The following is a 15,930-nucleotide window of genomic DNA, read 5'->3' as shown; positions in this document are numbered from 1 at the left end:
GCTAAAATTCTGTTCCCCAGGCACTTCAATCCAGTACAATTACAATGTATTAAAAATATCCATAAAGAAGATGGGATTCTAAAAGTAGGCAGATTTGCTTCAAAACAGTTTAAACTTTTGGTGTAAAATAGAAACTTCCATTGTCCTCATCAGTTGCCGGGAAGGGAAGGGTCAACGGTCTCTAAGAGTGTAGCTAGCCCCTGATCAGCCAGCCACACTCCAGGGAAAGGCCACACAGCCAAGAATATTTGGTAACACAAGTTGGGCCTTGGCAGGATGGGGGGGGGGGGGATAAGGTGGGGGCTCAAAGTTGGGTGGGAAAAGAATCTGGGAAGGGTTTGGGGAGGGAGTGTGACTATGATCAAAACGCATTGTATAAAATTTACAAAGAACTAATAAATAAAATGTTAAAACCTACTGTTGCTTTCACAATGTCCTGTCTGGAGAAAAAGGCTGAAGTGAACTGAGCAGTCTGTGCATGGCCTGGGCTGTAAGTGCCTGGCCCTGTGGTTCAGCCATCACTCCCAGCTGTTTTATGGGATGATTCTCTCTCATACAGCATAGGGTTCAATGTTAGAGGGGAAAACCCCTCCCACTGCCTCCCACTACCATCTCCTTGGTATAAACTGCATTTATTAATACTATTTCCTTCCATGACATAATAACCCAGGCCCTCTGAGACGAATAAGAAAACCAAGTTTTAAAAGTAAAACCACATTCCAAATGTCTTAAAAGATATTTTTGTTGTTGTTGTTCAACTCTTTCGTAAAAACATTGGTCACTATTTAACATAGAGAGGCAACAAAATGCACCCGGTCTACATGCATCGACAAGTCAATAAACCATAATATGCGAACAGCATGGATTCTGAACAAACAGTACTACAGCAGCTCATGACACAGTTCACCGTAGCTCTAATGTTGATACAGAACAGCTGCTATGAGAAACGGGGCGGTCCAGTTTCGGCTGATGTCAGAGTCTCCGTGGTGAAAAACATTAAACAAGGGTCTTATGGAGTCATTAATTTAAAGGGAGCCATCCTCAGAAATCACATTGTCCAAAGCATCACATTACATCAGAGCAAGAGCGCGAGAAAACGGTACGCTTGGGTGAGGACACAGAGCCTTTGATTTTGTTTGTCTGCTTTTGAAAACTAAGCCTCTTAATGATTCAAAAACATTTTATTGGTTCAACATGATTCAAAATTTCGACTGAAAGTTAGAATGTCTTTCAATGTGAAAGTTATATCTCTCATGTTTTGATAACTCAGACAACTGAAGATTTTCAACAAAGCTGGCATAATTCTGTTGACAGGAATTCTGGTAAGGACAGGGCTATTTTTCAAAAGAAAGAAAAAGGAAATCAAAAAGTCCTTTCTAAACTCCAAGAGAGTTTCCGGAGATTGGATTTAATAAGAAGAAAAGTTAAGCACCACCATACAACACTTAAAAACAAAAACAGAAAAGCCACCAATACACAAGGTAAGAACAAAAGCGTTTACACAGAAACAAAGAAGCACTCAACTCTGGCAACCTGGAATCCTCTGCTTGGTGTCTGCGTGTGTGACATGTGGATGACAAATCTGTCTGTGATCTCAAGCCCTGTAACGCTAATATGGTCAAAAGAGAACATTACTTGTGTATATGAATTTAATGGTTTTTTTACTTTTATGCTGTCTAGTTTTCCTTAAAATATATGATAAATGGGTATCACTAAATCATCCCAAATGATAAAGGGACAACATGTGGACATGCTTTCTTATGGAAAATAAATCTTCCTTTAAAAGAGCTCAAAGTAATTATGTGCAAAATAACTCCAAAATAAGATTTAAAAAGCATAGTCATGTGAGGTTTCTCTTTTCCATCTAGTTATCGAACATGAATACTTTTAATTCGCCAAAGAATAAATTCTAACTTCCGTTTCTCACTTCCATATGTTCAATTATTCTGCTACATATAACTTCTTAGCGTGTGTAGTAGACCACATGGGAAAAAACTTGACAGTTTCAAAAATTAAAACTTGGCAGATCTCTGTGAGTTCGAGGACAGCCTGGTCTATAAAGCAAGTCCAGGACAGCCAGGACTACAAGAGAAACCCTGTCTCGAAAAACCAAAACACAAAACAAAACAAAAAACAAAAACAAACAAAAAAAAAAAGAAAAACTTGGCTTCTCCATGATTGTGTTTAGGCTAGACTAACAAGCATACACACAAGCAGCTTTAACCAGCCATATGCTATAATCACCACAAAAGAAAAAAAAGTCCCAAAATGGAAGGATCTCTCTTTGTGTTACTTTTGACTAGACTATATAGCAAAGAGCAAAATATAAAATAGATGTTATTTCTAAAAGAAAAAATTCATCAAGGAAAAAATAACCCACAAAGCAAGTTCTAATGAGATGAGGATTCTAAGCGTGGACTGTTCAGACTCATTCCATTCCATGAGACAGTAACACTTTGGGAGAAATCTTTCAGAAGCAGCAGAATCGATACTTCATGAACCTTCCAAGTACCACGTGAACTTGTCACTCACCCCACAGACCTCCTTCAAAGTTTCTATCTTTTTACTTTAAAAAAAAAAAAAAATTTTTTTTTAGCCTTACATCATCTCAAATTCCTCAGCTCACCCCACTCTCTTAATCCCATTTTAAAAGACGGTAAAGCATCGAAGCATACCTTTGCTTCCACAAACTGGAACTTTCTGTGTCATTGTTCAAAGTTGGGAAATTAAAGGCATAAAGCCAACAAGAAATAAGTACACTTGTCAGCATGTATGGTTTGTGTAAAAGGGAGGCCAGATAATTGATCTTTCTAATTAACCTCTGCCTCTTAAGACAGCGTGGTTCAAAATGAAAATGAATCGGGTGTACTTAAAACACTGCTTCATTTTGCATCAATGTGAACGTTTTAAAAAATGAGTGAATTTACATGATTGTAAATGTTTACTGTAAAATAGCACAGAAGTGACGCTACCAGACAGGGAGTTAAAAATAGTTAACTGATATTAAACATCTTAAATAATTGGAGAAACCCTAGCACTGACTTATAACCATCAGGGAAAAAAAATAGCAACATAAATAGGTATTCCCATGCGTGTACATGTTACGTAACAAACAGGCAAGCCCCGAGTCAGTACAGTCCAGTATTGATGACTGAAAGTTAAACAATATGTCGATCCACAGAGAGAAAGATGATAACATGTTGACTTCCATTGATGAAAAGCATCTCAACAATTTACATAAAATGATACTAAATAGTTTTTAAAAAGATGTCTTAAGAAGACCAAGCCACAATAAGTTAGTGTTTCCATAATACATGCTGAATTATTTGATCCCATATCTATACACTGTTACTGTCTTCACTGCTAAATGTTGTGACAGTATTTTTAACGACTGAGGTACATTAGTTTACATCTTTTTATAGGTGTCCTAAGATGATTAATTCGTCGTTTCCAGTTTTTCATCTTCTTCACCTCCGCCAAAGAAAATCAAAGGGAACATTCCTAGAATGCAGCCAATAGTCACCCCAACAGCCTTGCCCTGAGGAAACAGAAGAGAGTATTCCTTAAATGAGGTATCCTTGCATAAACATTGATGATGATGGGCACATACTATGAAATTCCCACCACAACTGTATTCCTGGTGATTATAGAAACCTAAGTAGTAAAGGAAGCTACCAAACACTCAAGAACATGCCGTTTTAAAGTTCAAAGGAACAAGAGAAGAAAAGCTGTCATGAACATGACATCGAAGAAATATTCTAGTAGAAAAAATATTTTTTAATCATATGTGCTTTTTAATGTCAGAAGACTGGGACACAGGAGGGGGACTGTACCAGCTATCCTCAGTGTATCTGCATTTGATACCTTTGTAACCAGTCCTTCAATACTGGATCCCAGATATGCTAAGGTTATATGCAGACACAAGGATTGCTCTCTGCCTCCCTACCCTGTACAATGTGTTATATAATACATTAGCTTCCAAGCTGCTGCATACATTCTGTATAAAGACTTTCAAGTTGCACTGAATGATAGGCCTGTGACCTCCTGAAAGCATCCCTAACCATGTAGCAACCCCACAATGGCACCCCCACATCTGTGACACAGCACTGAAGGTTTTCTAAGCACAGTTCTTCTGACAAGTTAAACAATAAATGTTAATATTTGTGCCTCTTCATGGGCTATGATCATACTGTCCACACACAGAAATGCATACATGCCAATTTCAATCATGTATGGTGCATATATACATATTTCTGCAATCTACATTGTGAAACCTAGCTTGTGAAAAGGTTAAATGCTTTTTTTTTAAAGATTTATTTATTATATATACAGTATTTTGTCTGCATGTACACCTGCATGTGAGAAGAGGGCACTGGATCTCATTGTAGATGGTTTTGAGCCACCCTGATGGTTGCAGGGAATTGAACTCTGGACCTCTTGAAGAGCAGTCAGTGCTCTTAACCTCTGAGCCATCTCTCCAGCCCCGAAAAGGTTAAATGTTTACTTTTATAATAAATGAGTCCAAATTTTGCATTCCTGATGACAATCAAATTTAAGTTTTCTTTTAAAAAAAAAAAAAACCTATTTTATCACTTTTAGTTATTTGTGTGCATGCATGTGTCTTTATGTTTGGATATGCACATGAGTGCAGGTGCCAACAGAGGCCAAAAGAGGACACTGGACACCCCGGAACCGGAATTGTGGGCAGTTGTGAGCCTTGAGTGCTGGGAACTGAACTTGGGTCATCCACAAGAGCAGTGTATGCTCCTAATGTCTGAGCCGTCTCTCTGACTCCTCAATTAAGTTTTCTTTTTTCATACAAACATTTACTGAGCTTCTGCTGTGTATTAAACTCTATGTTGGGTAGTCCCAAGGCAGGGACTAATCGCATCTGCAACGACTTTTGAAGTAGACGTCAACGTTTTGACAATAATGTATACAACATTTTCTCAATCTGTTCCCATGGTGTTTTGTTGTTACCTGTGATGGTAGTAGTGGTATGCTTGTGTTTTCTATTAATAATTAAATCTGTCAATCTCATTATGAAAACATTTTTAAAGGCACTATAGTTTCATAGATATAACAAGAAGAAATTTGCTCTGTCCAGATATTAATAAAGTTAGACCTAAATTCCTACTTTGATCAATATTTTGTTTATCTATATTTTAATAGCAAGAGTATTCTATTTGGTTCCCAGCTGCCCTGGGACATGACCACTGCTAAGAGGCCACACACACTTAACATTCTGTTAAAATGCCTTTCGCTATCATCCACGGTGATCAAGGGTCCCCATGCTCCCTAAAGAAGTGCCAGAGTGGGGTGATTCTTGCCTCCACGAACATTTCAAGCCATTACTATTTGATCTCTCCATCCCTATTAGTCCACAGAAATGCTCAGAAATGACCACCAATGAACAACTCCAGAATAAATAGTTATCAGTTACAGAATGGCCGAAGGATAGCAGCAAAGTCTTCAAGTATTTAAGCCCTTAACATTGACCAAGCTGTATGATGTTTAAAAAACAAACAATCCAGTGTCAGGGATAACAAACATTTGTTTTGTTTTGTTTTGTTTTGTTTTGTTTCTGAGACGGGGTTTCTCTGTGTAGCCTTGGCTGTCCTGGACTCACTTTGTAGACCAGGCTGGCCTCGAACTCACAGCTATCTGCCTGTCTTTGCCTCCCCAGTACTAGGATTAAAAGCATGCACCACCATCACCTGGCAACAAACTACTTTTTGGAGAATGTCCAAGGCCTGGGTAATTTTTCCTAGCAACTCCACTCAAGTCAATTATAGTCTCAAAACTGCCATGCTGACCACCAGAAGCCATATAACTTACCAAATGTGTGCTAACACGCGTTTGCCACATGTCAACTTGCTTTGGTGTAAGATCAGGAATTGAGAGGCCTAACCTGGAAGCCAAGGCCTCAACATAACCTGCAAGGCTTTAAAAAACAAAAACAAACAAAGAAAAAAAGCAAAACAAAACAAACAAACAAAAAAAACAAACAAACAAAAAAAAACAAGAGAGTTTAAAGAGACACGCAAATTCTTTATATAGTAAAAACCAATCACCACAAAGAGAAATGAGAGTTTTATCCCTGTACTCACCACTCTAGATAGGGCAAAAAAATGTTACAACTTCCATTATGTATAGATAACTCTGGTTTGAGAATACTTTAAATTTTACATTAATACACAGTGACTCAGAGCATTAATTCTTTATCTTTGTTCTGTTTTTTGTTTCTGAGACAGGGTTTTTCTTTGCCGTGTTGGCTGTCCTGGACTCACTTTGTAGATCAGCCTTCCTCTGCCTCCCAGAGTGCTAGGATCACAGGCACGCACCACCACACCCAGCTCTTTACTATTATTTTTAAGAGACCAAGCAAGTTATATATTTTTTATATAATTAAAATTTCTTTACTTACTTCAAACTCAAAGCGAAGTACTAATAAATATGATTTCATTTGGTAACTATGATCAGAAAGTAACAGTTTTAAAGCTTGTCAGACTAATACACTTAAGAATGTCAGCCCAGAACTGTTAGCCTAACTGGAGATGTTATCAATTCTAAGCTACTATCACCACTGGATATAATCTTGTTCTAAGTACTGTCAGAGAGCAAAGAGCTCGCCAGTTACACACGCTGACAATCATAATACACATTCTGCCTTCAGATGTGAAGTGTTTTGAAGGTATGCAACTAGGAACACATATAATGTGATATTTGTGAGAGACAGTGAACATGGAAGGGAGGAGACAGTTTGCAAACGTAAGAGCTCCCTTTAAAAATCTTCAATCTAAAACTAAATGGCTTTAAAAATCTATCAGTTGGTTCTACTAACACATCAGAAAACTATATAAAGCTATAGTGGTATCAATACTAAGCTTAAAGTTTGGAAATCAGAAATGAAATGTTAAAGAAGCCATACCAAGATAATATTTATGTCAAAAATTCTAGGAATATAAAATTCCTATTACGGCTCTAAAACAAACAAACAAAAACTTAAAATTAGCTCTGGCCCCAAACTCAAGTGCAGATGTCTAATATTGAGGGGCATGTCGCTTATAAAACTGCCTCTGCCTGGATTGTGAGCTGACATAGACTCCTACTAGATCCAAAGCTCAAGTAGACCACTCGAGTAGCCAAGAAAGGAAAATAGTGTCAATGACAAAACAAGAAGGTGAGACATTTGTCCTAATATTTGATGCCAGCCTCTCAGCTTCCCCAAGCCCAGGCCATCTGCCACCTGGAAGAAAGTGAGAACGCTGCCTTTTTGAACCAGCTATCCTCCATTTGTGTTATCATTCCTACCATATAAAAGAAAAAATGGCCAAGTAGACATGTGTCTTGGAGACTGGGGGATGGCTCAAAGGTAGAGTACTTCCTTAGCATATACAAGACCCCACATTCAATCTCAACATCAGAGGGAGAAAAGAGGGGGGAGGGAGGGAGGAAGGGAGGGAGGGAGGGAGGGAGGGAGGGAGGGAGGGAGGGAGGGAGGGAGAGAGAGGGAGAGGGAGAGACTTGGACATCCTTTCCTTTGCAGGTCAGTATCTTTAAATGCAGGCCAAATCTCTTTATGTTAGAGCTTTTTGCAAGTAAAAGAAAGTAGAAAATGACAGAGGGTTGCTTTTAATTCTCTGTTCCCATCATAGATGTCTAGAAAATATATCTTCAGTAACGATTTCTACTTTGCTTATATTATGATTATTTTAGAATATATCAGTGCATATGACACAGTGACATGGTTCTACTCATCCTTTGAGCCAATATTCAGTTTTGTTGACACTTTGCCCCAACGACTGTATTTAATGTCCATCAAGTATTTAGTGCTACCGAGTTAGAAATGTTAAACTTAAATTTTAGTTTTGGAACCCAAAGGAAAAGAACTGTCCTTTTAAAAGGCCTGTTAATTAGAGAAGAGTAAAGACAAGAACATACAAGTACATAACTGCAGAAATGAATCATGAGTGAACCTACCCAAGTCCAGCTAAATCTGAGACAAGATTTCCCAAAGCAGCAGCTAGAAATTTGAAAAACACACAAGGAATTATCAAAACAAAGCCAGCCAAGATGGCAGCATTACATCACCTGAGAGGACTGAGCTCCGGTCTGCCGGAGTCAACCTGTTCACTGCAGTAACAACTGTGTTCAGAGAGCCTCAGGGACAGCGCTAGGTGCCAAGAGTTTAAAATGGAGAACTTTCCTTAAAATTGTAACATTCTGCCTCAATTAATAAAGTATTTGACAACAACAGAAAAAAAGCAGGAAATTTTTATTCTTACTTTGATACTAAAATTTCACAGTTGTATCTGTGGTGTGATATTTGCTTCAAAGAATTTGGATATTGGACACTCAAGAGCAAAGCTGCATAAGCAACCCCAAATTCAAGAAAGTAAAGAAAGTATTCCATTTAAATTTTTTCCTACTCAACTTGAAACTAAATAACTTAATACTTACAAAGGGCAAAAAAAACCTTCATGTTAATACTGAACTGTGAGAAAAACCTGCCATAACATATACAATTTAATTGAGTACTGTTACCTGCTAACTAACAAAAATTACCTAGAATTTCTCAGGGGGAAAAACTGTTATATACAGGAAACTAGGAACCAGAAGATTAAAGATATCTAAACAAATAAACATTTCTGTAAGTAAGTTCATTTAAAATAAATTATCGCCTTTCAAACCTTATTGACATTTTAAAACAATATGCAGACAATAGAATTTTAACGTTTGCTAGTATTAAATACCTGCCATTGTTGAAATTCCCAAAATAATTCCAATAGACAATTCGATCTGGGTTCCCTGAAAAGTAAATGGGAAAATAATAAAGCTGACATGGCTATAAAAGATTATCAATGTGCTAATAAAAACAGACTATGTAGTCAAAACAACATGCTGCTACTACAACACACACACACACACACACACACAAATCCATAAATGTGCTCGCTACATGAGGTGATTCATTTAATATATATATATATATATAACCAATCACATTTCATCCATTATAATTGAGCTTTCCTTAAAATAAATAGCAACACATGTTGTAATCAATTCATCATTAAGAATCTAATTTCTAGATTCTGAATTCTACTCCTCTATCTCCCAGAAATATATTTTAAAGCTCTTAAACACAAAGATGGATGTATAGACGCTAAATTCTGAACAACATATTGTACTATTGCTTATTCTATCAAAATATTTGAAAGAGTAAATGTTCTTCTAGGAAACTGCTGTTAGAAAGATTCTCCTCGACACCTTTAGTTCCTTAACCATTAAGTGGTGCAGCTGGGATTCATGTGTTTAAGTGGGAGCAACATTAGCTGTAAAGCACACTGACAGGCCTGCAGTAAGAGTGAGGACCTGCTATATTACCACTGGATTTAGTCACTGGGAATCAAAGGTTCCCACATCTATATCTCCCCTTGGGGAAAGAAGAGGAGCTCATGATGTTCCCACCTACTTGATGGAGGTAGCACTGAGGGGACAGGATGGAGTGACTAGCCCTAGGCTGTCAAACAGAGGAGGTCCTAGGTCTGTTTTGATAATTCAATTCCAATCCTTGGTGAAAGGAAACTTAGCTTTCAAGAGCTCTCTAGAAGGCTGTCATTGGACATTTTACACAATTTAAATGTTATTATTAAGGGAAAAAAGAACTCATGTGCTACATAAATTTGGTGCTCATCGACAGTAAGTGTAGAGAGTAGGTGACATTCTCCTCAATTCTCTTGTCCCTCTGCTTTCAGTTCTACCCTTTGAAGAAGTAATTCTTGTTGAATATGACTAAACAGCCGGATACACCACCCTCTCAGACACATAAATTTTAAATTTCTAAAGGAAGCTAAAATAGCCAATTTCTGAGAAAAATCAAAGGAAAGCACAAACAGAGAGAAAAATAACAAAGATATGTATTTTTCTTCTATAAATGCAAAGCTAGCAGAGCATCTACACAGCAGAGCTGTGCACAGGTAAATAATAGATGTGACGGCACCCTTAACAGCGATGAATCGTTGTCAATGACCCAAGAAGAACCTTCTTGAAAAATGTGTATTTTAAAGCTATTTGTGTGAGCTGAAAATCTAACTCTGTGGGAAGAGTGTCTACTAGCACGCATGAGGTTCCCGGCTTGAGCCCCATCCTCCCACACACAAAGCAACAGCAAGAAACAAGAAGCAGTTAAGGGCTTTATCACGTGGTGAAATGTGGGGTGCTTGAAAGTCCTACTAAGAGCATAAAAAGCTTCATATAAATTCAAAGGTGTTTGGGACAGTTCTCTAAGTCTTTATTTTGTTCTGTATTAATAGATGAGATGGGAATTACAAATAAATGTACATCAGTTGTCAAAATTAAACTTTATCACCTTAATGACATTCCAATTAATCTATTTTAATTGAATTGTAAAACAATCAATTCTCAAAACAACTAAAATGACTGGATTATAAAAAGCAATTCAGGAATATAAAGTTACAATAAGCTACATAACCTAAAGCTGAGTATTACTAGCAGCCAATAATAAAGGTCTACTTCATCTCATTATAGTCAACTATATAGAATTTTGTGCTCATGACTACAAAGCCACAAAGGTCTATCTAACAGGAAGGAGGAGATAGGATAGGATGGGCAGAGGACTCCTTAACTCTGTCCTGTCTGAAAAACTCACATCTGCTCCACAATGTGAAAAGATTGTCTGTGCTTTAAAACATGACTAAAGGATAAAAATAAAACAAAACAAACAGAAAAAAAAAAATCCCACATTGTTAGGGCTGCAATGATTATACTCATTTTCCTTTCAGAGATTCTACCACTGTATTCCTTATCTATTTTAATCTCTAGAGTCAAATAGAGTACATCATTGGAAAGTGCCCCCCCTCTCTGAAATAGCCTTCAACTACAGAGACAGTATGTTTGTCAGAACCATTACTCTTCATTGGGTGTTAAAGTCAGTGATTTCAAATACTTACTTCAATAAAAACTGGGGATGTGCCCTTGATTCTAATGTAAACACAGTATTGGTAACCCGGAGTTATGAGTCTCAGGTCTGGAAAAACACTCTACTCTGACATACCAGAAATGAGGCGTAGGCCTGACGAGCACAAAACAATGAACAATACTGAAGTGACTGGAGTCTCTGATATGTTTTGCTGGGTTTGGTCTAGAACCCTGAATAGCCTCATCTACACAGAGACATCTACTCTTTAGCTTTTTATAAGATGCTGCACAGGGTCTGGTTAGAGAGCTAACAAGCTATTAGCTTCTATACTCCCCCCTCTCCTCAAACTACCCCTACAAACACCCCTTTATTCAAAATGTATCATCTCCACAAATGCCCATAGCAAAAGACAGTATTTCACCATAAGTCTTTAAGGCTTTCCTTATTAAGGAAATGTATTAAAGTGGTGGCTGGAGCACTAAAATGTTGGGAAACTGAAGTATTTAGACCAGAGATGCTCTCTATCAGACAACCTGATCATGGGTGCAAGATCAACTACTGCTTACAAACTCAACAGAAAGGAGCTCTTATTGCAAGTCAATATGATTTGCATTAATAACAGTAATTTTGACAACTCAGTGTTAGTAGCCTGAGAAGAGCAGCATGGTTCTAAATAATTAAGTACTCACTGTAAATTCGTATATATGCTGATCAATTTTATTCTTATACTGGGAAACTAATCCTAGAAATAATGACTATTTTAGAATAACATTTTAGGCACACTCAATGTGTGTCAGCCTTTGGGAGTCTGGTCTTACCACAGCATGCTACCAAAAAACCCTGCAGATGTGCTTATGACACCAAGCTGTGCACAAGCCAGAGTCACTGTGGCCGCTGACTGCAGCCAGCAGACACCATGCTGTGTGACCTCTGTACCTCTCTTAAACTGGGGGACAGCCAGACCCTCTGGAGCCTGGGTCCTCATTAGTTTGGATACAAGGCTAGACCCTGTAGCAATCACATCACCTCGGATGAACTGATTTTAGATGCCCTAAGCAATACCTGTAGTCTATAAACCAATTATGCAAATATGTTTTAAAATCTCTATTTTATAACTAAATCTATTTATGTTTGTTCATAGCGCAGGTGAGTTCCAAAACACCAAAAATAAGCTCTCCCATCTCCCGTCTTCCCACCGCCCCCTCCCTTGCCCTCTCTGTAGCCATCTTTCTAAGTCATTTCCCCAATAACAATTAATAGAAAATTCTCAGAGTTAAATGCTATGAGGTTGATAATAAAGTTCCAGTGCTGTAACTCAGAACATTTCTCTTTCAAAGGGGTCTAAGTAAAAATCTCTCCTGAGGACTTCAAACTGGTACCCAGAAAGAAATAAGTAAATTATACTTTTTCCTCTTCCAAGTATTTAGGTAACCTTCGATCTATTTACTGTTAATATCCAAAAGAGCTGAGTAAATAAAGCATTTTAGAAGCACATCTAAAAGTTGGTAATTGCCTAGCTGAACTATGAGCAAATTATTATCTTTACATAAAATAAAAGTAAATAAACATTGGAAACTCTTAAAATATTTGTGTTTTAATCATTAATTTGTTAGCAAAGAGTATTAAATATTGGTGTCCACTAAAAGAGATGTCATTAATATAAGAAAGGCAAACCAGGTATTCCTGAGATTGCAATGGTCACAGCAAAGGGGAACTTTTTATAACACTACACAACACGACAAAGGCAAAACATGGTGAGGACATCTTTGGATTAAATGCTGAGACTAAAGCCTACACTATGCCCCCAAAACACCTACTAAGATACTCTAGAGTGAGAAAATTCAACAAGGAACTAACCAAATACCCTCTATATGTGATGACAAGTACCAACACAACTAAAAAAAAAAACAACAAAACAAAAAAACAAATATTTTACATACATTTGCTCAATAAAAATATGAGAAGAGAACTCTATAAATCATAAATATTTGTCTACATGCTTTGCCAAAAGTTTTATTATTAGTAATAGCGATGCTTTAAAGTTGAACTTGCATATTGTTAATTAACTTGGTAAATATAATACATAAATTACTAGGAAAATGTAAAGCACACTAGTTTCTTTACTAACTCGAAAAGGAAGTGATGAAAGGACTTACTGCAACAATCATAATTGCATTATCCAAAAAGCCAAACCCTACGAAAGGTATCGCATTGTGGAAGAATACTGAAAAACATCAAAACACAGAAAAGTATACTTTAAAATTCTGATCACTTTAGAAATGAACAAAACAGGCCGTGTAAATTGAAGCTTCTACACAGACTTAAGAATGATCACAGATGCTGCTCCTGCTGTAAGTTTATTTGACAGAAGTTATACTGGAAACAAAACATAAATATGGAACACACACAAACAATTTTTAGGCCTTTATGTTTTCTTATCAGGAGTGTACATGCACACAGTTCGCGGGAGAGTAGGTTGGTAAACACATGATGACTCCACTTATGCTGACTCACGTCAGTCTATTCTCTCTTGTGCCTGAGGACCATCACAACACTACTAATCTCTGTACTTGTGATAATAATTTTTAAAACGCCTACAGCTGAATTCCAGAAAAAAATTATTTGACTGTTTTACTCCCTCATCAACTCCTTAAAGATTTTTTAGGACTAGGCAATTGCTCATCTTCATCGGCCATCTGTGTGCAGTCTTTAACATCTCAGAACCTATCAGGATTCCTAAATGCTACTGAAAACTGTAAGAAGCAGCATTTGCTCTATATCAAAATGTGGCTTGAAAGCCTCTTCTACCACAGGCACTTCTTAGCTCATCTATGTGTATATAACCTAAAGCCTGAGATATTAAAAGTCAAAGTAGCAAAAACATGGGTTTTTATAATTCATCCTCATTTTTTCAAATTTGCATCTTTTGTACATTGTACAATGTTGAGTACACAGCAGATGCTCAAAAAAAAAAAAATTAAGTTGAGGACTACTAACCTGGAAAAGAAGCTAATTCCACATTTACACAGCTGGAGGCAGGCTGTGAGACAGATTAAAAGCTGGGAGCAGGAAAGCACTATTCTAATTGATCTGTATAACTGATGGCCAATGTCAGCTCAACTGACAACTTTTTTCAGTAAGTGTCAAGAAACTGAGTTTTACACTATGTTTAAAAACGGTCCTCCCTTCAGCCAATTGGTTATACTTGTTAGTGACTTCAGATCCTTTTCTATTTTATTTTATTTTTTTTCCTTTTCTATTTTAATGTAGTTAAATATACAGTGTAATTAAGATATAATCCAGAAGTTATGAATATGTGATACCGTTCTGGTGAGCTCCGCCATCAGGGAAGGCGAGTAGGCAGGAATTTTTAAAAAAATAAGCTCTTTTACCTACAACTACTATCAAAGAAAGAACATATTCAGCATAATAATACAGGCCATCATGTATGGATTATCACAATTACATTGATACAACTGGTCATTTCAGTGTTACTTGACACAGTAACAATGTTCATAACAAAAATCAGAACATTCCATATGACTCTTACTGCAAAAGCTATCAAGATGGGATTCAGCTCAAGAGGCCAGTCTTGCTTCTCTGGCTTTTCACCTCAGTCCTCTGGACACCTACTGAACATACTGACTTTTTATAGTAAGCAGCTTCCAAAACATGCACACACACAACCCTAACTTCCAACTATAGTATAAACTTAATAGGCAAAAGGGTGCACTGGAAATTTCTAAGTCACCCAATGAACCCCATACAGTGAAGGAAAACCTGCTTAGGTCTATCTAGACACAGCTTCTCCGTGGTCTCTGGAACTCAAACATGGCAGAATAACAGAGACATCAGCTGAGATTATGTCATACTCAAATAAAGTGATGCCTTCTCAATAAGCTGTTAGTGGCATTAAATTAAGGTTGAACTGATTGCTTATCCTGGGAGGGGCTTGATCAGTAAAACTGAGACATGCTGCCATACTAATCAACTTGCACTATGAAGTAGATCTTCATATTTCTATTTAAATAAATCTGTCATATATATATATAAATCACTTTTAATTCAAAGGAGAAAAATAAAGTTTCTCAGAGAAAGAGTATGAGCTGGGCACCACACCCCACTGGGAATTTGAGATACAAAGACATACAAAGTTTGGCTTCCACATCTCAAAGGACTTAGACATAGAAAATTACCCATATAAACAGTTAATTCTGCATGACCTACATAGTACTGTATGCACCATCAGTGCAGACTTAGGAATCTGGACTGTGAAAATCAGGAAAGATTACCTGGGAAGAGAGATCTTAAAGAATTCTTAAATTGCTTTGGTGTTTGAGGAAAGTTACTAATTTCTAACAAAAATTATATTCTACCTATGAGAGAGAGAAAAAAGAACTATCATTAGTTTTTTTCCTAGTCGTTTGAATTTGCCTTCCAATGAATAATGATTTCCTACTAATTCTCTAGTCCTTCAATTCCCTTTGGCAAACACTGTTCTGTAGCTAAGCAGTTGTTAGCAAATCGCAGTTAATATTTAATTGCCTACTTAATTACCACCTACTCAAATTCACCGACACACTTTTAGATGTTTCTCTTCCACTGTGCTTTAATAAGACCCTAGACTGTTTCACATCACTCTTACGTTTACCTGAAATAGTCATCCTTATCACGACAGAAAAGAAAGCACCGCAGAGCTCAGTGACAAGGCTCCTCTTCTAATGAGCCTCACTCACTTTCTTAGCACTACAGACGCTACCCGGAAGCAATTTCTGCATCAGAGAACAGCTAGCATGAGCCTAAAATTAAGTTCTGCAGTTACTCAACTTAAACCCAACACATCCTTTTGCCTAGGAAGTAATATAATACATATTTTCCTGCAAATTAAGAAAGCTTCTAACATAAATTTACTTTTATTATTGGACAATAGGAACATTTTTAAAATATTAGTTATCTCATAATATTGTGATATATCTTCAACCGGGTTT

At 37.0% G+C, this 15,930-nt stretch overlaps 1 protein-coding gene across 1 annotated transcript in view; it reads right to left on the bottom strand.

The window, feature by feature from the left end:
• Positions 1-2,557: 2,557 nt before the first annotated feature.
• Positions 2,558-15,930, bottom strand: part of Tmem65 (transmembrane protein 65) — a 40,229-nt gene continuing 26,856 nt past the window's right edge. Inside the window, exons 4-8 of the mRNA XM_051159632.1 lie at positions 13,099-13,166; positions 8,757-8,811; positions 7,984-8,026; positions 5,839-5,944; positions 2,558-3,538 (exon numbers count right to left, since the gene is read on the bottom strand). Coding sequence (XP_051015589.1) covers positions 3,437-3,538; positions 5,839-5,944; positions 7,984-8,026; positions 8,757-8,811; positions 13,099-13,166 — 374 coding nt within the window. The 3' untranslated portion in view covers positions 2,558-3,436. The remainder of the gene's footprint in view (positions 3,539-5,838; positions 5,945-7,983; positions 8,027-8,756; positions 8,812-13,098; positions 13,167-15,930) is intronic.

This window comes from Acomys russatus, chromosome 17 (assembly GCF_903995435.1).
Source record: "Acomys russatus chromosome 17, mAcoRus1.1, whole genome shotgun sequence".
NCBI classification, from domain to species: Eukaryota; Metazoa; Chordata; class Mammalia; order Rodentia; family Muridae; genus Acomys; species Acomys russatus.
Note: the sequence above shows the minus strand (reverse complement) of the source record. Positions and strands in the feature narration are given on the sequence as shown.